We start from the raw sequence: 25038 nt of genomic DNA on the forward strand, positions 1-25038 counted from the left end.
ACATTTGGAACATGTTCAGATCTGCCAGAAACCTAGTCTAACTGGCCATTACAGTTCCCAGAGTCACAGGTAGATGCCTTTTATATCCCCAAAATCGCCTGGAAATTACATTTTTTTTTAAAAAAAGGTAAATAGTTGAAATTCACCCGCCTTATGATGGCTGAGAAAAAGGCCTAAGTTATAAGAGTCAGTTTAAATTAATTGTACATCTGTATGTTCAGCAAATGGGAAATCTACTTCATCCAGCACAGCCATTTGTCTCCCAGGACCAGTCTGTTACCAGAGGTTTGTTATGAGTCTTTCTGAAGTTGGTAGTTTGCTCTTTGAAGTTGCAGACCCCAGTCTTCACATATTTTAGTCGTGATCCAGCCAAGGGGAACTTGTCCTGCAATAACTGCCTCCAGAGCCAGCAAGTCTGAAGAACACTGGGCTTCCGACACCTTCAGCAGGAATTGTATTGCGGTTGGTCATTAGATGGGAGATGTAACATCCAGACTCAGAGTGGGAGGTTTCCTTGTGATGTTTTGCCCTCAGCCAGCAACAGGGTCTGCGCTTTGTGCCGACATTTTTTCCATGAAGACAAAGTGGCTCTTCAAATGTCACTGGAGCTTTGTGGGTGAAACATGATATACATTGCTCTTTGTCAACCCACACATCATGTTTTGTTTTCTTGACAATTTTCTGTGAGTAGTGCTATTTCTGTCAGTTTCATTTTTTCAAACCGTTGATTCGCACACACATGTGCAGGCCGTTTTTGTTTTCAATGTTTAAAAATCCTGTTTGCCGTGTGACAGGGATCTTGGATTCCTCCTTTTGTAAATTAAAATGCTGTTTGTCCATTGGTAATGACAGGTGGGCTGCTTTTCCACAATGCTCTTTAACTTTAATTGAAGAACAAACAAATACCAAGCCGTTTTTGTTTCAGTGTTTAAAATCTTGCTATTCATGTCAAAGGGACTTCTGTTTGGGGCCTTTAAATGCACCACATAGCTGACCTCCTTTTTCACCTCGACAGAGAAGCTCTTACGGAACGACTTCTCCCCTTGGGTTAGTGGGACCAACTAACCCAGAGAGGAACTCTACTTTGGCGCAATCCTTGACTTGCCGTGCCTCTAAACTGCTGCAAAAGCCCAATGCCAGGGGTCGAGTGTCCATAAGTGAGTGAAACGTCTGCCGTGGAACCAATCTGGCCAAGAGCTCCAAGAGCATCTTAAGGACACTCGAGAAGTAGGAAATCCTGATTCAGAGTCTCCTCACCAGAGTCCAGTACACAGAGGGAGCAAGGAAAGTTCAACCAGAGATTTGTTCTGCATCAGTGCTGTTTGTGAAGCGCGAAGTGCCGCTGAATTGAAGAGAGCCCATAGCTGCCAACTACCTTCCAGAGTACTGCTGCAGAAGCTCTCCAAACATCCTCCCTCTTGTCCTCACGACTGAGGCTTAGGAACCATGGTCTGCTTGGCTGTAGCAAGACGGAATCCAGCTGGACCACTTTTCTTCTAACCAGAGATACTGTTTGGGCTTGGGGATAGTTACCTTCTTGCCGTACGTCGGGCTGTCTCACTTGAGATTTGCAATTGCTTAACTTTGAGTGGATTTCAACTTCCCTTGCACAGGCTGTTAGGCAAGATTGTATGCAGTACCCTGTGGGAGACTGCACCAGTCTTGTCCTCTTGGAAATAGTTAACCCAACCTTTGGTATAAGCATGTACTACAAAAGTTGGTACAGTGACGGAGCAGCCAGGCTTATCAGCAGAGGGGTCAATATGAGCTGTAGTGTTGTAACAGAGTTTCACAGTGACAAGTATCCAAATAAAGACTTACACTCAAGGTTTCTTCATTAAGCAATTATTTATTAATTTAACAGTCAGTTTGAATAAGCCTTCCTTTGAAGGGAGCAATTATGAGCTGGTCAGATAGCACAGCAAGTAGAGCGCTCGCTTTGACATCTGTGCAGAGCCGGCCGACGCAGGTTTGAATCCCGTGAGGGCCAATCCGAGCTCGATAAATGAGGACCACACACCGAGGGTAATAATAAGCAGCGCTCAGATGCCTGAGGGTTCGTAGCGCTATATAAATGCTAAATTATTATTATTATATAACACTTAAAATATACTTAAAAAATACACACTCCGTTTCAATAAATCAGTAGATACCTATTTGGGATGGCACACAGACACTTCCTTAACCCTGAGGTGACTTAAATAACTAGGACACTGTGGTCATTGATATATCATTGGTACATTTAGAGCAATACTGAGTTTGGTGTCAAAAGGAAAGGGTTAGGGAATAAAACAATGGTTAACAAATACTCTTAAGCAGGTAAGCACTTTTGAACCCCCCAAATGCAATGTCGATTAACCTTTTCCCAGCAATACAAGTAAAGAATCTATGCCTTTTTGGAGGGATACTCAAAACACAAAGTCAGAGGTTGGAAGAGTTTTCAGGGAGCCAGGACAGCCAATGTCAACTGAGCAAAGTCTAGGGGGGCTGGAGTTCTTCTTGAAGATAAGTAAAAAGTATTGCACAACGTTATAGAGATCTTTGTAGAAAATGAAATCACTGTTGGACCATAAGCGGGAAGGCTTGTGAAGGGAAAAGCTGCAAGCAACTCTGCAAAAGGCAACCAAGGCAACTATCAATTGAGTGCTAGCAAGGCTATACAACAAGAGTTAAGTACCCCTTAGTTCACAGTACCTTAGGTCTGAAGAAATTGGTTCCAGCTGGCTTATGTTCCTGTTGTCGGTCCTGCAGACCCAGTTGTTCCTGTGCCTCAGTCGTGGGGACAAAAGGGAGGACTTCTGTGGACCCATGCACTACGCTTCGAAGGTCGGTGGCAGCAAAGGGCAAACTTCAGGTCAGTGGCACTTTGCGGTTTCAGCTTCTCACGAATACCACTGCGGTTCTCAGATACCTTATGGGCTTTCCTCACATCTGGGGTCTAGCACTCTCAGGCTTGGTTAGTCCTGTTTCAAAAGAGTCGGTAGGATCTTCTTGGAGCTCGGGTCCAACTTAAAAATGATGCACTCGATTCTGGTGTTCCTCTCCCTGGCAACTGGTTCCTGCAGCAGAAATGAAGTACAGCCAGCTCCGAGGATTTCCAGATGAGTTTGTCTTGGGGTCGATTGGTCCCACCAACCCAAGGAAAGAAGGTCATCCTTTGGGGGCTTCTCTAGTCAAGGCGAATTCGGAGCTTCAGCAATGCAACAGGGCTTCACCAGGCAAACCAACGGTCCAGGAGTTGTAGCAAGCGTCTCTTCCAAGTTCTTCCTTGGATTCCTTCGTCCAGTGGCGACTGCTTTCTGTCTAAAAGACCTCACCTTTTATGCAGGTTTCTCCCATTCATTTGCAGCCTAGCGGTCACTCACCCAGCAGGGTTGCTGTTCTCCAAGGACAGCCAGCCAGCCAGCCAATCACCTTTGGGCGCATTCCTGTAACCAAGGAGACTAAGCACTGGGAGTTTCCGGCATCTCCCTCGCTTCTTGCCCTGCCGGACACGCTGGAGCCAGAGGCGGGCTTCACTGGTGAATCCCGCCAAAGATAAAACGAACAAAGGGACTAAACCTGGTTTGGTGCGCAAAGTAAATTTCAAGGAGGAGGCGAAAAAAGACGACCAGGGCCATTTTGTCAAAATCAGCACCCATGGGTGCTTTACTGCAGCTGCAATTGTAGCCCGTGGCAGAACTCAATAGTAGTAAAAAGTAAACCACTGCCACCAGCCATTAATTGTAGAAAGGCTAACATAAAAATGTTACATGTTAATGGACATTTGTACGGCGCACTATCACCACCGAAGTGGTCCCCTGGCGCTGTGGCGGCTCTGAAAAGGGGAGAAGAGGGGGTGGGTTAGTGGAAATAAGCTGGAAAAGTGCAAGAGAGCAGTGATGTGCTGTTGGCAGCCTCAGCCCGGAGGGTCCGTTGACTGGGCTTGGGGTGTTTTACAGTCAGTAGTCGCCATGTGCTGTTGTGCAAGTCTATGTGTGGTTTGTTTTGTTGTTGCATTGTTGTGAAGTTTGTGCGGATTGCTGCGTTTTAGGCTTGTGGTTGTGTTTGGTTAGAGTTTGAGAGGTGTATGCAGAGGGATGAAATTGTTAGTTGGTTGGTTAGTTGGCATTGCTGTCCTTGCAGTTATGGGATTCCATCTAGGTGCGGTACATGCTGACATTCACAATTTTTATCTAGATGCGATGCAAGCTTAAGTTAAGGATTCCATACAAGTGTGTTACATGCTAACCATCACATTTCTATCTAGATGCAACGCAAGCTAGAGTTCAGAAGTGTGGTGCATGTTAAGAATAACATTTCTATCTGGATGCGATGCAAGCTAGAGTTCAGAATTCTAAGTGTGTGCATGTTAAGAGTAACATTTCTATCGAGATGCGGCGCAAGCTAGAGTTCAGAATTCTGAGTGTGGTGCATGTTAAGAGTACATGAGAATCTAGACAAAGGGGATACTAAGTAACCCCTCCAGCACCCTATTGTAAGATAGTGCGCGCTGGGTCTAGAAAATTACAAATGTAAGTAAAGTCAATTTCACTTCACTGCTCTTGGAAACAGTAGTTTAACCAAGAGAAGGTATCTAAACCTTTAGGAAATCTGAAAGACTTCCCTGTGCCAATGTACTGAAGGTGCTGTTTGTCACAATGTAAACAGATGATGCCTATGGAGTTTGTCAGACTCCAAAAACCAAAAGAAACACTGTTTTAATTATAGAAAAATACATGAGTGGAAAAAAGGTCTCACTCCCTCCAGGCTAAAAATTAAAAGTTCTAAAGTCCAGGAAAAGAGCTCGGGGTCTCTAAGGTAGAAGAGAATTCGCACATTTCTGAGAATTCTCCCTAACACAGGCTTAACAGCTTGTGCGTCTTCAGTGATTTCCTTTTGAACAATCTGACTTCGTGAAAGACTTATGCAAAAAGTGCATCAGAACTAGAGACTTTGTCCAAATGACTTTGGCTGTCCTGGCTTCCTAAAGGCACTCTTCTAAATCCATTGACTTTGGCATTGCATTGTCCCTATATAGGTTGTAGCTTGTTGACTATAGTTCCTGCTGGGAAAGGCTTATCTAGATTGAATTGGAGGAATCAGTCGTCCTCACTTTAAGAAATTGTTCTAACATTTTTATTTTCCTTAACCCTTCTGTTCTGCAACTCACTCTACAAAGTATATTGGTGTAATATATAAATGCAAATATATTCTTGTAATTGAAGTCACTTCAGGGTGTAGGAGAACTGTATTGAGCATATCCAAAGAATATTCACCAGCTTTATTGATTCTGAAAAGTGTTTTCCAAAGTTTACTTGAACCGTTACAAACAATTGCATTTTTAAAGAATACTTATTTAAAACGGATGCTAAATAAATAATTATTTGCAACTGAAATCTTGATTGTAAATGTTACTTGCTTACTTATATTGACATATTTCATTTGTACAGCTCTACATCTCACATTTAGCCCTCTTGGGTTACCCAATACCAAAGTCTTGGGTAGTCTCACACAGTTTGACTGCACCAATTCTTACCCAACAGTTTGCAAGGTCCAGCACTCTGATGACGGGACTTTTTGGACTCTATTCACGTCGCTGGAGGTCCAGCAGGATGCCCACAAAGTTTCAGCAAGATTCAGAAGTCAGTGCACCGCACAACGGCTCGAGGTCCCAGGATACTGCAGTATTGCAGCCCTGCAAGGTCGCAGCACACGTGGGATGGCTCAAAATGCAGGTCTTGAGTCTAGTGGTTCTCACCAGGCTCTAGGTCGGGGTCATCCGTATCGGTATTCCCAGGTCAAGTGGAAGGAAGGGTAACAGCAGGCTTTGGTTACACAGCAGGCTCGCTGGTCGCTGGGAATCGCAACACCCTTCATTTCTTCAACTTCCTCTTCATTTTCAGCTCCAGTGGTCGACTTGGCAGCAGCTTCTAGGTTCTGAGTTTTTATCAGGAACTACAGCACAATCTGTGCATTCTCTTTCCCGCATTTTACAGAAAAGAGAGGTCTGGCTGTCCAATCAGGACAGCCAGCCCCCCCCCCCCCCCCCCCCACTGGAAGTTGTTCCCTTTCAGGCAAGGTGGAAAACAAAGGGCTGCATAGTTTTGGACTCCTCCCTCGCTTCCTGCCTTTCCAGACACTTTTGCTGTTGGGCGGGGAATCCACAGGATTCCCACCGCCGACGAAACAGCAAACACACAAGAAATGGTGAAAAAAGAAAGACTACCATTTTAGAAAAATGGTGGCCCTTATGTGCATTATCGAGGCTGGTTTCTTGATTACACAATTATTAATTCATTTAACAGTCAGTTTGAATAAGCCTTCTTCAGAAGTGGCAATATAATAGTAACACACAAATACACTCCAAAATACACATTCTTAGTTTCTCTAAATCAGCAAATACCCATTTGGGATGGAATACAGACGCTTCCTACACCCTCAGGTGACTTAAATAGCTAGGACACTGTGGACATTAAAATATCACTGTTGCATTTAGAGCAATACTGTTACTCATGTCAAAGAAAAGGGTTATGGAATAAAACAAGAAATCACACAAATATTCTGAAGCAGGTAAGTACTTTTGAACCCCCAATGCAAAGTAAGTTAATCCCTTCCTGGAAGAAAGGTAAAACACACTGTCGGAGGACAGAAGAGTTATGCAGGGAGCCAGGCCAGCCAATGTCAATTGGGCAAAGGTCTAGGTGAGCTGAAGCACTCCTTGTAGGTGAAAAGTATTGCACAATGTTTTATAAGTCTTTGTAGAAAAAGTTGAATCAATGTAGGGCCACAAGCTGGTTAGGCTTGTGAGGTAAAGCAGCTGTGAGCTCTACAGAGGCAACCAAAACAAGTCTCCACTGAGATCAAGTAAGGCTACCACACCAAGAGGTAAGTTCTTAGATTTTACGGTACCTTTGGTTAGAAGAAATGGTTGCAGCTGGCTTTTGTTCCTGTACAGCTCTGTAGATCATGTTGTTCCTGAACCTCAGTCGTGGGGACAAGAGGGAGGACTTCTGGGGACTCCTACAACACAACGGCACGGTCAGCGACAGAAAAAGACAAACTTCTATTCAGTGGCACCTGGTTTCAGCTCCTCGCGTCTCAGCAAATGGCACCACTGTGGACTCTCTGATACCACTGGACATTCCTTTCATCTGGGGTCCAGCACTCTTGAGGTGGCTCAGGCTTGGTCAGTCCTGCTTAATGGGAGTCCGGCGGATCTTCCAGCAGCTCGGGTCCGACTTAAAAGTGATGCACTACAATCTGGTGTTCCTCTCCCTGGCACTTCGGTTCCTGCAGCAGCAAGGAAGTACAACCAGCTCTGAGAGGATACGAGTTTACTTTGGAGTTGATTGGTCCCACCAACTCAAGGGGAGGAGTCGTCCTTGCAGGGCTTCTCTAGTCGAGGCAAATTTGGAGCTTCACCACAGCAGCAGCCCTTCACTGGAAAAACCAACGGTCCAGGATTTGCAGCAGGCGTCTCTTCCAATTTCTTCGGATTCCTTCAGCCAGTGGTCGACTGCCTTCCAAGCCAAAAAGCCTCGCCTTTTATGCAGGTTTCTCCCATTCATTCCAGCCTAGCTGTCAAACACACAGCTGGGTGGCTGTCCTTGCCGGACAGCCAGCCGGCCAATCACCTTTGGGTGCATTCCTGTAACCGGGGGATTAAGCAAAGGAAGTTTTGGGCACCTTCCTCACTTCCTGACAGACATACTGGAGCCAGAGTAGGGTTTCCCTCGTGAATACCACCAAAGACAAAACGAACAAAGGGAACAAACCTGGTTTGGCGCACAGAGTAAATCTCAAGAAGGACCTTTCCAACAAGAAACGGAGAAAAAAGAAGACCAGTGCCATTTTGACAAAAATGGCATCCAGGGGTGCTTTACTGCATCTGTGAATGCAGCCCGCGGCAAAAACACTCCATAGTAGTAAAAAGTAAACCACTGCCACCAGCCATTAATTGTACAAAGGCTAACATAAAACATGTTACATGGGCAACTAGACAAGGGATACTGAGTAACCCCTCCAGCACCCTATTGTACAATAGTGTGTCAATAGTGTGTGCTGGGTCTAGAAAGTTACAAATGTAAGTAAAGTCAATTTCACTTTACTTCTCTTGGAAACAGTACTTTATCGAAGAGAAGGTATTTAAACCGTTGGGAAATCTGCAAGACTTTCCTTTGCCACTGCACTGAAGGTGCTGTGTGCCACAATGTAAAAAGATGATGCCTGTGGAGTTGGTCAGACTCCACTACCAAACGAAACACAGATTCCAAATCACAGAAAAATACATGAGAATGGGAAAAAGGGTCTTCCTCTCCAGGTTAAAAATTAAAAGTCCTAAAATCCAGCAAAGCTGCTGAGGTCTCTAAGGTAGAGAGGAATTAGCACATTTCTGAGAATTCTCCCCAACATCATGAAAGAGGAATTAACAAGGGAGCACAGAGGGGCAACGCAGCCTAAGCCCAAAGGCTGTAGATAACCAACTTCAACCATACACTATGGAGAGATATAAAAAGGTCACCCATAAAAAGAGTAAAAGACTAAGTGATCGGGGAAAAAAAAGATTCCCTTTCACCTAGGGACAAGGTCAAATAGTTACCTAGTCAAAGCAAAATGTTCTGGGGTTGACACGTTAGGAAGATTTATCATTGATATGAAAATCTTACCCAACAGGCACCTCAAGATGTGGGCCGTTAAAGGCCATGTCTGCCCAACAGCAAGGGCATGAAAGCCATTCGCACTGCAGGGTGCAAATGGCTTTCACAATTTTTCATCCGGAGATCCGCACTGCAAGCGTGGCTGATCTCTGTTAGGGAGAAATCTTATTTCTGTGCTAATTCCCTTCAACCTTAGAGACCCCCAGCTCTTTTGCTGGACTTTAGGACTTTTGATTTTTTTCCTGAGTGAGAGACCTTTTTCTCACTCTCTCAAGTGTTTTTGATCTGTTTTTGGAGTCTGACAAACTCCATAGGCATCTACATTTGTATGGTGACACACAGCACCTTCAGTGCAGTGTCAAAGAGAAGTACCTTGGATTTCTCATAAGGTTTAAATACCTTCTCTTGGGTGAACTACTGTTCCCAAGAGTAGTAAAGTGAAATTGACTTTACTTACCTATTTTTCCTATGTAGGTCCAGTACATCCCATTTTATGTGCAAGTGCTGGGGGGTTACTTAGTAGCCCCCTTTTCCTACTTACTCATGTAACATTTTTATGTTACCCTCACGACTTGTATTGGCTGGTGGCAGTGGTTTAATCTTCCTACCACTGTGCATTTCTACTGCAGGCTGGACCCTCAGCTGCAGTAGTGCACCCATGGGTGCCCATTTTGTCAAAATGGCCCGGTCGTCTTTTTTGCTGTTTCTTGCTTGTGGGGGTCTTTCTTGGGTTTTACTCTGTGCGCCAAACCAGGTTTAACCCTTTTGTTTGTTTTGCATTCGGCGGGCTTCAAAACTGAAAGCCGGCTCTGGCTCCATTGTGTTTGGAAGGGCAGGAAGCGAGGGAGGTGCCCGAAACTCCCTGTCCTTAGTCTCCTTTGTTACCTGAATGCACCCAGTGCTGATTGGCTGGCTGGCTGTCCTTTCATGACAGCCACCCTGCTGTGCGAGTGACAGCTAGGCTGTGTATGAATGGGAGAAACCTGCATAAAAAGCGAGGTTTTTTGCACTGAAGGCAGAGTGGACCACTGGATAAAACATCAGACGAAGGAAACTGAAAGAGAAGCTTGCTGCACCCTCCTGGACCTTTGAACAACCCAGTGAAGCCCTGCTGCAGTGCTGAAGCTCCATCTCCGAATAGACTAGGGAAGCCCCGGAACAGACAACTTCTTCCCTTGGGTTGATGGGACCAATTAACCCCAAACTAACTTTGCTGGAGGACTTTCCCCAACTGGCTGTACGTCTTTGCTGCTGCTGGTACCGAGTGCCAGGGGTCGAGAAGGAACAAGTTACTTACCTGTAACTGTTGTTCTCCAGCATGGGTCTGGCATGGATTCACATGCTCATGAATATTCCCCGTCGTCAGGCTGGGAATCCTTGGTAAAGAAAAAATCAGTATCAGTTTCGTTTCTGATCTGTCTTTCTTAGTAGTAACCAATCAATCACTGATCTCTGGGTCATACTGCCCCCAGCCAATGACTGCCCTCTCCCTAAGCCCCTCCTCTGGCAGCCATCCTCAGATTTGGTAGCACGTAAAGTGGCATTATGACCAAGTGAAGAGCCGCAGAGGGGAAGGAGGGAGGGTTTGCATGTGAATCCATGTCAGACCAATGCTGGAGAACAACAGTTACAGGTAAGTAACTTGTTCCTTCTCCAGCATGGGGTCTGGCATGGATTCACATGCTCATGAATATAAGAATACATAGAAGTACACATGCACAACCACGGGAGGTGGCAAAAGGCTCAACATCAAGCAACTCTTACCTCCTCACCAGGCCCACCTTCAGGCGAACAGGTTGCGCAGCACTGCTTGGCCGACTCTGGACTCCTCCCAGGAATCCCGGTCGACGCAGTAGAATCTCATGAAGGTGTGCGTAGACCTCCACGTAGCAGCCCAGCAGATGTCCAGCAGGGGCACACCAGACAAGAACGCCGTAGTAGCAGCGATCGCTCTGGTCGAATAGGCTCTCGCACGACCGGGCAACGGTCGGTTAGCCAACCGATGACAGTGCATGATGCAGCCGGAGAGCCATCTGGAAATGGAAACCTTCGAGAGAGCCTTCCCTTGGTTCACAGGTCCAAAGTTCACAAACAGCTGTGATGTCTTCCGAAAATTCTTCGTTCGGTCCACGTAGAACTTCAGTGCTCTAGCTACATCCAGCGAGTGCAAAGTCCTCTCGGCCGGCGACGAAGGCGACGGGAAGAAAACTGGTAACACCAAGGGCTCGTTAAGATGGAAGTCCGACGGCACCTTGGGCATGAAGGAGGGGTGCGTCCTCAGCACCACCCTCGTATTGTGAAAAGTAGTATGGGGGTTTGCAGGATAGGGCCTGAATCTCTCCCACGGATCGTGCAGAGGTGATGGCCACAAGGAACGCCGTCTTCCACGACAGGAACATCAACAGAGCCGAACGCAAAGGCTTGAATGGCGGCCCCATGAGCCTGGCAGCACCACGTTGAGCTCCCACGCTGGGGCTGGAGCCTTCACCGGTGGGACGATCGGAACAGTCCCTTCATAAATTCCTTCAACAGTCGATGAGACCACAAGGACTGCCGTCCTGTAGTCCTGGTGCATCGGGAAATCGCTGCCAGATGTATATTGATGGAAGCGTGAGCGAGTCCAGCCTTGGCCAGTGACAGAAGGTATGGTAGCACTTAAGGCGCCGTAATCCGTAGAGGGTCGATCTTCTGTGCGTGGCACCAGACAGAGAACCTCTTCCACTTATGTACGTAGCACTTAAGAGTTGAGGACGCCCTGGCCTTTGCAAGAACCTCTCTGCAGTCAGCCGGAATATCGTACCCCCCAAACTCTAGTGCTGCAGGAGGCAGTCCTGCATGTTCAGCGACTCCGGGTCGTGATGAAGAATGGCGCCTACTTCTCTGGAGAGAATCTGCGTCCGTCGACAGCTTGACTGGTGGGGACGCTGAGAGGTCCAGAAGGTCCGGGAACCAGATCTGTCTCGGCCACGCCGGTGCGATGAGGATCATCCTGCACCGGGACCTCTTGAGCTGGCTGATGAGTCGAAGCAGCAGCAGCAGCAACGGAGGAAACGCATATAGGAACAGGCCATCCCAGGGGAACGAGAAAGCATCGCCCATGCTCCTCGGCTGGGGAAACCTGCTGGCGAACCTCTGGCACTTAGAGTTCATCACTGTCGCGAACAGGTCGATCTGGGGTGTGCCCCATCATCGGAAGAGCGATCCACTTGATTCTGGCTTAGTTCCCACTCATGGCACGAGTGTAGCTCACTGCTGAGTGAGTCGGCAATGGTGTTCTTTACTCCTGCCGGATGGAAGGGAACCAGAAACATCCCCTGGGCGACGGCCCAGTGCCACAGATCCTGGGCTTCCTTGGATAGGGCTGGGGATCTGGTGCCTCCCTGCTTCGGGATGTAAAACATCGTGGTGGTGTTGTCGGTGAAGATCCTCATGACCTTGCCCTTGAAGGACGGGAGGAATGACTTGAGCGCCCAGAACACAGCTCGGAGCTCCAAGATGTTGATGATGTGGAGAGACCTCTCCTCTGGGAGCCAAAGGCCTCTTGCGTGGAGATCTCCAGTGTGCGTGCCCCATCCCTCCAGGGAGGCGTCCATCGCCACCGTTTCCTGATGTGCCAGGGTCTGAAAGTCTGTGCCCGCCGTGAGGTGCGCATGGGTGCCCCACCACTGAATCGCCGGACGGAAAACCTCGTTGAGCGGGATTGTGTCTTCAAAGCTGCCCGCCGCTTGCATCCAGCGGGCGTCGAGGAACTCCTGTAGAGGACGCAATCAATAGTCTGCACAGGCGCACTAGGTAGATGCATGAGGATATCATTCTGAGCAGGGACTTGATGGATCTCACCCTGGCCACATCTGTGGCTAGCAGGCGCTGCACCTTGCCTAAGATGGCCTTCGTCCTTTCCTCCGACGGAGACGTCAATTGCTCCACTGTATCGAGCTTCGCTCCCAGAAACAGTGCCACCTGCGACGGAACCAAATGGGATTTCGGGTAGTTGATGGAGAAACCCAGCTCCGTGAGTAAGCGGCACGGATGAGCCAGTCGTCCAGGTAGGGGTAGACGTGAATCCCCTGCAGGTGCAGCCGCGCCGCCACTGGTGCTAGACACTTGGTGTACACCCTGGGTGCCGACTTCAATCCGAATGGCAGAGCTCTGAATTGGTAGTGGCGTCCTTGAACTACAAATCTGAGGAACTTTCGGTGTCCTTTTAGGATGGGGCTGTGGAAGTAAGCATCCTCCAAATCCAACAATGACAGGCGGCCACCCTCCTCCAGCTGTCCCAGCACGTGCTGGAGGGTGACCATCCTGAACTTCTGTGCCTTGATGTATTTGTTCAACCGACGTAGGTCCAGGATGGGGCGCCAACCGCCTGTCTTCTTTCTGACGAGGAAGTACCTTGAGTATACTCCGGAGCCTCTTGGGGACGAGCTTGATGGCACCTTTCTTGAGCATCGTCTTTACCTCCAACAGCAGTTGAGGGACGTGATTTTCCTTCTAGGCCACGGGAGGAATGCGGGGACACTTCTTCTGGAATTTGAGGGTGTGCCCGTGGGCCAGGGCATCCAGCACCCAACGATCGGTGGAGATGGACTCCCACACGCTGAGGAACTTCGCCAGCCGGCCTCCCACCAGGGTGCTTCGGTGGGGGCCCGACGCTACGGCCGGTTCAATCTTGCTTGGAGGCGGCCTTGGCCTCCTTGGTGACGACAACGAGATCCTCCTTGCTTGCCGCGACCTCTGTAGGCCTCCTGGGACGAGGAGCGGGCCGCCTGGTGGTACGTAGAGGAGCCACCGCCTGATCCCTTGGAGGCCCCCTGTCTGCCTCTGGCGCTCCGAAAGGGCCGTCGTTGCTGAAGGACTCCCAAGGCTCGGGCCGTCTGTCGGCCTTGATGGCCTGCAGTGACTCATCCACCGTTTTCCCAAGCAGGTTGTTGCCGTCAAACGGCATGTCCAACACCCTGGTCTGCATGTCCTGAAGGAAGTCTGTCGCCTTGAGCCAGCCTCTTCGTCAAAGGCAAACACTGTTGCCTAACTGGCGAAACCCGGTGTCGGCAATGTCCGTTGCCACCGTTATGGCGTGGTCCGATGTCACCTCGCCTTCCTGCAGAATCTCCAGGGCCTCTGCCCTCTTGTCGTCTGGTATGAAGTCCAGTGGGGGAGCTATCTTGTACCATAGCTCCCTGTCGTAACGGGCCACAATCGCTAAGGCGTTGGCCGCCTTAATTGTCGTTGCCGCCGACGAGATGACCCTGTCGCTCCATGGCATCCAATTTCTTTCCCTCGCCGTCAGGTGGGGAAGTAGAGGTTGAAGCTGTCGCCCCCGCCGCCTTCTTCTCGGCCGCCGCTGAGACGACCGAATCCGGCATCGGCTGAGCCCTGAGGCACAAGGGGGCGGCGTCGGGGACCCGGTACTTCTTCTCGTACCGGTCCCTCTTGGCAGGCGTTGTGGACGGGTTCTTCAGGACCGCAAGTCCCTCGTCCCAAATATCGTCGAGTAACGGTACCGTGAGGATCGTCTTCCTCTTGGTCTCTCGCCGTTGATAGAGGAAACCTTCTGTTCCTCGGGGCAGAGCTCGGATGCCCTGGCGATCAATGCACGAAAGGAGCCAATTTCGTCGGGCGGGCGAAGCCCGAGGGGGTGATGATGGAAGGTCCGTCCCGTCGTCGCCACCGTCGTCGTCATCCGTCCCCGTCGTATCCGTCGCCGTGTCATCCCTGGGATCCGGAGAGGGGGATGAAGGCTCCACGGGACGTGAGGGCATGAAGGGCAGGGGCGGAGGGGGGGGGAACTCTCCTCTGTTTGCTCGGTGGGCTTCCCGACGGGCCCGGTTCTGGATCGTCCGTCGGGGTTGGTGGTAATCTCGTCCTTATCTCCGTGCATAAGGTTTGGATTGCCACCAAAATGGCCGCCGAGTTGTCCTGAGGCTCGGGCAATGGCTGCGACGGGAGGGATGGCCACCCCTCCACTGGGGACTCGTCGGCGCCACCGTCGCCTTCTTCGACCACCTCTTCGAGATCTCTCCCGTGGGATCGTACCTTCTCGAACCTCTCGAGGCTCTTCACGGCTTCCACCAGCTCCTCCTCCAAGGCTGAATCTGTGTCTGTAACGGCCACCGCACCCCTCCCCCTCTTTTTCCACCGGGGTCTTGTCGATGGGCTGGAAAGAGGATTCCCTTCGCGGTTGCAGGGAAACTCTGGGCCCCGAGGTCGCCTCCACTGGTGTAGCCTCCCCAGGCTTCGACAGGGCAGCCGCGACTCCCTCGATAGAGGCCTTAGCTGGGTGAATCAAGGCCTTCACCACCTTGGGCACGCTTGAGGCCTTCACCTTGGGGGGAGGGTCACCGCTTCGCTCCCCCTCGGCTGTATCCTTCGAGACCGACTGAGGCCTCTCCAGATGCTTACCCGGGGTCTCGGATTCCTTCTTCCCCGAACCAGTGCGTTGGCTTGTGGTTGATGGTTCTGGGGAAGGCGCGCCCTACCTGGCAGCCGGCGAGCCCGACCGTTCGGCGCTCCCGGACTCGCAGTGCTTAGCCTTCTGTTGGGCCCCCATCGCCGGGACGCCCTCACAGGACTTAGAAGACCGCTTTGACCTTTTCTTCTTCTCACCTGCTGGGCCCTTCTCCAGCCAGCTGGCGAGGCGGGAATGACAATCCCTCATGGTCCGTTCCGATAGGTTCTTGCAGAACACACAGTCCTTCTCCACGTGCGTCTTGTCCTCATGAAGGCAGTAGAGACATCTAGAATGCTCGTCCTCCTTGAAAACATTCTGCAACCCGCATCCAGGGCAGTTCCTGAACAGCTTGGATCCGGGCGTCGAACTTCCCTTGTCCTGGGCCGTGTCCATGGTAGGCCTCAGATCTTCTGGAATCCTCTAAGAAGCGTAACTCGATGAAAACTTCACCCTTGAGGGGCGTAGAAAATTCCAAAACGGGTCCCTGTTGATCAGAAGTAGAAACGGTGGAGCTGGAGGCTCGATTTAACCGAAAAATGAGAAAATCTCTTTGAAAAAGCATGAAACCCAGTAAAAGCTCGAGACCCATAGCATTGAGGACTCCCAACACTTGAACGTGCGGTAAAAATCTGAGGATGGCTGCCAGGGGAGGGGCTTAGGGAGAGGGCAGTCATTGGCTGGGGGCAGTATGACCCAGAGATCAGTGATTGGTTACTACTAAGAAAGACAGATCAGAAACTGATACTGATTTTTTCTTTACCGAGGATTCCCAGCCTGACGACGGGGAATATTCATGAGCATGTGAATCAATGCCAGACCCCATGCTGGAGAAATCAGTATTCTAGTGCATTGTCTTTAAGCTGGACCAGAGCTCCAGGAAGATCCTGAGGACCCTCCTGAAGCAGGACGACCCAAGCCCGAGTCAACCTCACCAGAGTGCTGGACTACAGAAGCCTGGGACATTTGCCGGTAGCTGAAACCGCAAAGTGCCACTGATCTGAAAAGAGCCTGTAGCCGCCACCGACCTTCGAACGGCAGTGCAGGAGTCCTCCTGACGTCTTCCCTCTTGTCCCCAAGATTGAGGCCCAGGAACCCAGGATCTGCAAGACTGCAACCAGAACAGAAGCCAGCTGGATCCTCTTCTTCAAACCTAAAATGCAGTGCCAACCAAGGTGTGCTTACCTCGTTTGTCTGTAGCTTGCATCCTCTCACTTGAGATTTGCAGTAGCTGCTTTTTGCAGAGTTGATCTCAGCTCTGACCCTCACAAGCCTAACAGCTTGTGGCCCAACAGTAATGTCTACAAACTCTCTAACATTGTGCAAGAATGTTGTGCTATCTAAAGAAGTGCCTCAGCTCCACAGACATTGTTCAAATTGATTTTGGCTGTCCTGGCTCCCTGCAGACTCTTCTGACCCCATTGACCTTGAGTTTAACTGTCTCTCATAAGTGGTGCATAAGTTTACCTTGTATTGCTGGGAAAGATCTAATCTAGACTTCATTGGGAGATTGAAAAAAGCTCACATGCTCTGAGAACCTGTTAACCTTTTTCCCTTCCCTTAACCTTTTCACAACCTCAGAATTTTACGAAGTGCAAAAAGTGATATATAAATGTCAATACTGTCCTAGTAATTGAAGTCACCCCAGGGTGTAGGAAGTGTGTCTGAAGCATTTTTAAAGAGTATCTACTTGCTTATCTTGATTCTGAGAATGTGTTATGAAGTGTATTTTTATTGTTGCACATTGCCCTTTTTAAAGGTTTATTTAAAACTGGCCGTTAAATAAATAATTGTTTTACTAGAAAATCTTGAGTGCAAGTGTTATTTGGATACTTGTATGTGGGGATTTCGATTCTACAGCTCTACATCTCACATTTATCCCTCTTGAGATAAGTCTGGCTGCTCAGTCCTACCAACTTTGGTAGTACAGACCTATACCAATAGGTGGGTTACCTAATACCAAGAGGACAAGGCTGGTGTAGTCTCCCACAGGGTTACTGCATACAATCTTGCCTAACAATCTCCAGATGATTTGTTTTTTTTTAATGTAAAAAGATGCCCGCCGCCATATGGAAAAGCAACCAAGTCCATTTTCTATGACTATGGCAGAAGCCATACGGGAGGAGCTCTGGGACCAGAGCGCAATGCTCCAATCCCGCAGGTAAGTGGGGGGAGTTGGGAGGCAACAGGGAGAACCTCTGTTGCCTCCCCGCAATGAAAAAAGGAAGAAAGAAAAGTGCCACCTTGGGAAGGGCCTCCGGTGGCTGGGACAGCGGGCGGGATTGTGTATTCTCGCCCGTTGTTCCAGCCACCTGATTGGCCGAGAGCCCTTGACCAGATGCAAATGGGAAGCAATGGTCAAGCAGAAATCAAGTAAGGGTCTCTGCAATATTTGTATAGATCCAGTGAAGAGTTCAGGCGACCTGGGCTGTTGCACTGCTGGATTCTGCTTTGCTAACCGATTTCTCACCCTTCAAAAGGACAAGGAATTATTTTTTAAACAAACAGTTGTTCCAATAACTGCATGTCCATATCCTTGTGAAATGCTCTCATGAAAATCCTGGGAAAAGTCAATTCTTAACCAGTTTTAGGATTGGATACGAGCAGCGAGACTGTCCATATGCAATATAAGTTCTTGGATAGGGCTGGCACTACAGCAGTGCATTAGGCTTACCATGCTAATCATTGAATATGATACCCAGAGAAAGGGTTCCATTTCCTTTAATTTTCTTAATGTCATATCTGTGACCGCAAGTTATAAATAAAGGGGTATACCTGCGATTTAGTCCCTGGTCCTTCAGGTAAAGTACATGACAATAAAAACAAAGGTTGAACCAGTGGAACAGGATGACACGTAAATAATTCAGTACATTATACATTTTAATCAATAAACATTTAACATAATCAATGTATGACGCACCAACCGTCATCAGTGCCTAGCAAACCATGCTCCGCGGAATATCCGTTGGCTGTTTTATGTAATTACAGTCAGACTTAAAGAACAAATCTCTTATGGATCCATTTAAGTACCTGTCGAGCTATCTGGAAAAACTTAAAAACCAGATAAAAATATGACAACTTATACTATGGACTGGGTCATTAACAAATGTTAAAATTGAAGGAAACTGTGTGTAAACATCATCAATACACATTGTTCTAGAAGTCAAATTGATTTTGATTGGTTTTATATAGGAATGTAAAAATGAGTTAGTATGGGACTGTGAATGATTGTTGATATGAAAGATATATTGATGGAATTCATTAATTGTTTTTAATTGTTTTACCATACATACATTGATTATGTTAAATGTTTATTGATTAAAATGTATAATGTATTGAATTATTTACGAGTCATCCCGTTCCACTGGTTCAACCTTTGCTTTATTGTCATATCTGTGACCAGACTGATGAAGAAGGAATGCAGACATACTAACATTCAGCTTCCTAATTTAAACCTCATTCATACATAAGTACTAAAAAAAAAAAAAAACGTAGTAAAATCCTTAACATCATCATCAGAGGCTTTTTATCTAGTCTGCCACATTGACACATGAAAAGATACGAACAACATCATTCAGGTAAGATCTCATCCCCAAAACAGAGAGACCCGTCTAGATCTGTGTTTAAGGCTAGGCTGTTCACAATTTAAGGCATTAATTTCACAGAAGGCAAATTCAGACAACCCACCACTATTAACGCCCCTCTATCACTAGAAATCCTTCAGTTTTATTTTATTTTGGCCCACTAGTCCTTGATAGTAAATCTGGCTAGCTCGACGTGAGAATGGTCAGAAGAGCATACATCAGGTTACAGTCATCCAAGTGGTACAGTGATCAGCGGTACCATATTTATTTACTAAGGGCCAGCGAATGCAAAAGGAAACATATAGCCAAATGGATGGAAGTGGGGGTCTAGTGTTTAAATTCTAAACCTTCTTCCGATTGTCAGACGCTTCAAAAAAATCACTATAATGGATATTTATTAACTACTTATGACTTAAGTTCATTGTTTTATATTTGTCCTAAAGATTTTAGATCATGCGGTTTCTTTTTTATATACTGGATTTGTGTTATTTGTTACAATGGCTACACCTGCAATATGGGAACGATGAAAGACACACAAAAAAGACATGTAGCGATTACCTAAAGGGTAACACAGTTGCTGATTCACCAGACTAAGTCAGAGATATTGTAAACTTTCTTTCAAAAGAGTAACTTCAAAGTTGACGTGTTGACATTTTTGAAGTCAGAGGGGAGCCTGCTGCATCAGAGCACATTGAGTGGAATTGGCTGTGGAGTTTGCCCTTTGCTAAAATAGTTTGCCCTTTTGCTAAAATAATGAAGTTTGCAAGGCTAAAATTCCCAAATTGAAGCCCATTTGACTAGTCGAGTCGAGCACTTGAGGGCCATTTCAAGTTCTGCATAATTCTGCAACAAAGTAACTAGAGTCTGTTCTTTTGTTAAGTTATTAGCTGAAATGCGGCTTGACGAAACCTACGTTTTCCAGCACCTGTAGTCTCAGATCATCATTAACAAACTATCAGGTACAGATTGGCCAAGTGATATTAGAACATTATACAAACCCCTAAACATGGGTCCACATTCTGTATACCGGGAAGTTATTATGGATGACCTTGCTAATCAGGAAAAGTACTTGAAAGCAGTGTGCAACAGATTAGTGTAAATACTATTTCACTGTGCAAGTCTCAGTTGCTCTTTAAATCAACATATGCTTAAGCAGCCTAAATAAACACCATGAAACACTATGTGTGAATGAGGTGGAAGATCATAGAGAAAATGTTTTATTGGACAGATCAAGCCACATTGCATTTACCTTAAGGGGGAACATGAAAGTGTCTGTAAACTGTGAAAGACACAGCATTGCCATGTCCATGTACTATAGTTACAGGAATTAGACTAAGAACACACTTTTTTATTAAAGCACATCATTGGATGCATATACATCTTTTCATACACTGAAATCTCTTCGCTGGACAGATTTGTGCTACTGTTATTTGATTTTGACGCATTACAATGATTAAGAGAAAGTAAAGAATCACCTGCATGTTCTGGCGCAACTTGAGCAATGCATCTTCTGCTTCATGGAAATTCTCGTCTATAGTCAAAGCTTTCTTGTAGTAGCTCTCGGCATTTAATAACTTATCTTCTTCTTCTAACCTACATTTCACAAGGAGAGTGACTGTTTATGCAATTAAATTTACCATGTACAGTGTGTCTTTAGTTACCTTAAATTTGTTCACATTCAATAAACATGAAAAATGGTGCCCAGACATTAAGAGTAATTGTTGCAAACATCTCCGGAACATATATTACTTTACCAAATGTGGGGCATGAATAACAAGATACTGGAAGTGGCAGCAGATGGGGGTTTCTGCTGTTGCTCCCCACATCACCATCAAGCACAAAAGTTAATGAGACACATTTATGATACAAGTTCAAGTCACACTCAAAACCTGGTAGATTGACTGAGCAGTTAGCCTTAGAATCCAGACAGTGAGGATGCGTGTGCAGTACAGTTAACAATACAGAATAAATGGACTGTCCACACAGGTAATTACTATAAAAATATACTTCATTAAACACTCGCATCAAGGTGAATAAACTACACAGGTGAGAAATAAACACATATCTGGCTATATATTTTTATCCAGGGCACACAAATTCGGAAGCTACTAGCTACCCAAAAAGTTAACTTGTCATTTGTGAATGAAGGGGGGTGCAGTAACATGAGCTAGAATACCTCAACGTCGAAGTGCACTGTTAGGGAGATTTTTCATTTTTAGGCCAAATTTCTTTTACCTGTGAGACTGCCGCCCAAGCCCCCACCTCCACCTCCACCCCCTCAGCACTTTTTGCTGGACTCTTTATTCACCTGAATGAGGGGAGACTTTCTCCTCATTCAGTCTTGCTTTCCTCCATACATTTTAAAGGCATCTGTGTTTCATTTTTGCAGCACACAGCATCCTTTGGGCAGTGCTGCTGGAGCCCAAGGGGCTCTCATTTTTAGATTCTTTGATTTTCCTTAAGGGCAACCGATACCTTTTATCCTTCTTATCTTTCCATTTTGTGAAATCGGCACATACCATGCTATGTGAAGTGCTGAGGGGTTACCCTGTATCCCCTTTCTCAGTGCTCAAGTAATATTTCTGTTACAGTGACGAGCATACAATTATGGTTGGTGGCAGTGGATGTGTTAACGTTAAATGATATTTGTACCGCACACTATCACCACCGGAGTGGTCCCCTGGCGCTCTGAAATAAATTGAAGGGGGGTCGCGGCGGGGTGGGGGATGAGTTAGTGGGAATAAGCTAGAAAAGTGCAAGAGAGCAGTGATGTGCTGTTGGCAGTCTCTGCCTGGTGGGTCCGTTGGCTGGGCTTGTGGGTGTTTTACGGTAGGTTTTCATTGTGTGCTGTTGTACGAGTCTATGTGTGATTGTTTTGTTGTTGCAGTTTAGTGAAGGTTGTGCGGATTGTGGGGTTTTAGGCTTGTGGTTGTTTTTGGTTAAAGTTTGAGAGGTGTATGCAGAGGGGTGAAATTGTTAGTGGATTGGTTAATTGGCATTGCTGTCCTTGCAATTATGTCTGGTTGTGATGCTCGCCATCATTCACTATTTCATCTGAGTTTGGCACTTGCTAATCTTCAATTTCCTATCTGGATGTGAGGCAGGCTAGTGATCACGATTCCATCTAAGTGTGATGTTAGGGAGAATTCTCATAAATGTGCTAATTCCCTTCACCTTAAAGACCCCCAGCAACTTTGCTGGATATTGGAGGACTTTATTTTTTTTTACCTGGAGAGAGAGTGGCCCTTTTTCCCACTCTCTCATGTATTTTGAAATGTGTTTTACTCGTGTTTTCTTTGGTTATGGAGTCTAACCAACTCCGTAGCCATTATCTTTTCCATTTGTGTCACACAGCACCCTCAGTGCAGTGGCACAGGGAAACCTTTTCAGGCTTTCCCAAGGTTTAAATACCTTCCCTGGGATAAACTACTGGACCTGAAGCCCGCCAAAGGCGAATGAACAAAGAGATCAAACCTGGTTTGGCGTGCAGAGAAAAACTCTAGATGGACTTTTCCACAAAGAAATGGTGAAACAAGGAGACCAGGGCCTGTTTTTACAGAGGGGGCTCAGACGCCATCTTGAAAAGAATGCCTCCCGTGATTTCCGTTAGGGAGAAATCTTATTTCTGTGCTAATTCCCTTCAACCTTAGAGACCCCCAGCTCTTTTGCTGACTTTAGGACTTTTGATTTTTATCCTGAGTGAGTGAGACCTTTTTCCTCACTCTCTCAAGTGTTTTTGATCTGATTTGGACTCTTGTTTCTTTTGTTTTTGGAGTCTGACAAACTCCATAGGCATCTACTTTTGTATGGTGACACACAGTATACAAAAGCACAGGACTGGGCTTCAGGACTGAAGACTGCCTCTGGCGCCAGAGTGTCTGGGGTGGGCAGGAAGCGAGGGAGGTGCCCGAAACTCCCTGTGCTTGGTCTTTTAGGAGACCCAAATACACTCTGTGTTGATTGGCTGGCTGACTGTCCGGCAAGGACAGCAACCCTGCTGGGCGAGTGACAGTTAGGCTGGAATGAATGGGAGAGAACTGAATAAAAGGCGAGTCTCTTGGCTTGGAAGGCAGAGTCGACCACTAGAATGAAGGATCCGAAGAAGAGCTTGAAGAGGACGGTTGCTGCAACTCCTGGACCGTTGGTTTGTCCGGTGAAGCCCTGCTGCAGGGCTGAATCGCCAAGTTCACATCGACAGAGAAGCCCCTGTAAGGACGACTTCTCCCTTTGAGTTGGTGGGACCAATCAACTCACAAGTAAGCCACCTGACACCCATCTCAGAGCTGGTTCAATTTCCTCAGAGTTGCTGCAGGAAACCGTAGGACCAGGGAGAGGGACACCAGTTTGTGTGCTTTACTCACATCCACCGAAATTGAAGTTTTGCCAGATTGCAAGCTTTTTAGACCAGTCCCAGTGCAGGAGTCCCCCGACGTCCTCCCTCATGTCCCCACGACTGAGGCACAGGAACAGCGAGATCTGCAGGAACTGCCAGGAACAGAAGTCTTCAGCTGCATCTTTTTCTTCATTGTAAGGTACTGTGAAATAAGAGAGTACTTGCCTCTCGCGGTGAAAGTGCTCTAAACTTTTGCAACTCGCAGGCCTAATCAGCTTGTGACCCAATATATATTTCTTCTTTTTACAAACTACAGAGAATTTTTGCAGAGACTTTACCGTTTACTTACCAGAACTGCTTTATCCTATCCAAGACTTTAGCCCATTGACCTTTGCCTGGCCTATAGAATTGACTCTTATGGTGAACTCAATTTGCACTGTCTAAGAATAATTGTAACCTTTCATGTTCTAATAATTTTTGCCTTTTACTCCTCTTGAAAAGTATTCTGAAATAGTATTGAAGCATATTTGTGTGCGATTATATTGCCTCCTTATGAATGTTTTATAACTGACAGATAAATTAATATGCATTTATAAAAGAAACATTGAGTGTAAGAGTTTATTTGAACACTTGTGATTGTAGACTTCTGTGTTACTTCATTACTGCTCACATTCCCCTCTTGAGATAAGCCTGGCTGCTCAGCCCCGCTACCAAAACTGTAGTACAGGCTTATACCAAAGGTTGGTTTGCTTATACCTGTAGTCCTAGTTTTGTGTAGTTGTCCCAAAGGGTACTGCATACAAACTTTGCCTAACACTGGTGGCATGCAGTGAGGATAAATTGTAGAGTTGTTACAATAAGTAACCTTCACAAGGCTAAGCATCACTAGAAAAGCAATTTTAACATGCCAGATATGGATAACTTCAGACAGGAAGCCCTGGTCATTTTAACAGTAGAGCAACTGAAGGAAATGTGTAAGGTCAGGAATCTCCCTGTTAAAGGAAAGAAAAATTATTTGAAAGATTGTGGAATCATTAAAACCCGAGTAGTAGGCCTGTCACACCTGCTATTTCAGAAAATGTGCAAAATGTTGACGAGGATGATAATGATTCAGTCTCTAACTCTAATATTGTTGAAGAGTGAGAAGAGTTGGGAGTCTCAGGAAGAGAGCCCCTCTTTACTCAACAAGCTCTTAGGCCTCAACCTTTAGCCAAAGGGACCCTACCAGGTCCAATACGGAGTCCAGAGTTTGTCTCTCTTGAAAAGATGAGACTTGAGTTAGAGTTCAAAAGGCTACAAATGCAAACATCAAGAACTCAGACTAAGAGAAATGGAAATGCAACATGCTCTTGAAATGAAGTAATCGCCTCTTGAAATGTTTCTATCCCAGAGTCTTCTAGGTCTTCCAGTCCTAAGAGACCTTGCGTGCCTAAGGAAGCTGTGAGTATGTAGGAGGTGAAGCTTGATATTATGTTGAAATCTATTTTTGATGCCTGTTCTCCTGAACTGAAACAGCACTTGGCTGACTCTAAAGAGCTTGATCCCAAGAAGCTAGCAAAAGCTGCTGACTTGTGGGTTGCCAACAGGGCTAGTCACAAGGATTCTGGGGAAACTCAGAAAAAGGATGAAGGGAAGCAGCAAAAGAAAGATAATCCAAAAGAGGGCCCCAAATAGAAAAAGGGTAAGCCACAAGGGAAACCAAATCAGTCTAGTGATACCTCTGGTGCCAAACCAGAGGGAGGTCAGCAGAAGCCCCATTTGTCAAAACATTTGGAAAATGTTATGCTTGTGGGTCAACTGACCATGTGAAAGGCGATAACAGATGCAAGGGTAAACCTTCAGGGGGCCACACTGCCTTCTTAGCATTCTCCCCAGAGGAGGAAGTACAAATGGCAAGTGGAAACCTTCAACCATTGGCTGAAGACCCCATTGGAGTCTCTGTCAGTGTTTTTTTAGTGTCCCTGGGTCTGTAGGAACAGCAGAATTTAGATGTCTATAATTCGATACCATATTTCACAAAAGAATATTACAAGGACA

The 25038-nt window shown here is 46.8% G+C and overlaps 1 protein-coding gene across 4 annotated transcripts in view; it reads right to left on the minus strand.

Annotated features, from left to right (window-relative positions):
- The window catches only part of TTC14 (tetratricopeptide repeat domain 14), a 252101-nt gene that overhangs the window by 49898 nt on the left and 177165 nt on the right, over positions 1-25038 (minus strand). For all 4 annotated transcript variants that reach the window (XM_069618672.1, XM_069618671.1, XM_069618670.1 and 1 more), the window contains one exon: positions 20144-20261. In XM_069618672.1, the coding sequence (XP_069474773.1) occupies positions 20144-20261 (118 nt within the window). The remainder of the gene's footprint in view (positions 1-20143; positions 20262-25038) is intronic.

The sequence above is a fragment of the Ambystoma mexicanum genome, chromosome 10 (genome assembly GCF_040938575.1).
Source record: "Ambystoma mexicanum isolate Mex_15411 chromosome 10, UKY_AmexF1_1, whole genome shotgun sequence".
NCBI classification, from domain to species: domain Eukaryota; kingdom Metazoa; phylum Chordata; class Amphibia; order Caudata; family Ambystomatidae; genus Ambystoma; species Ambystoma mexicanum.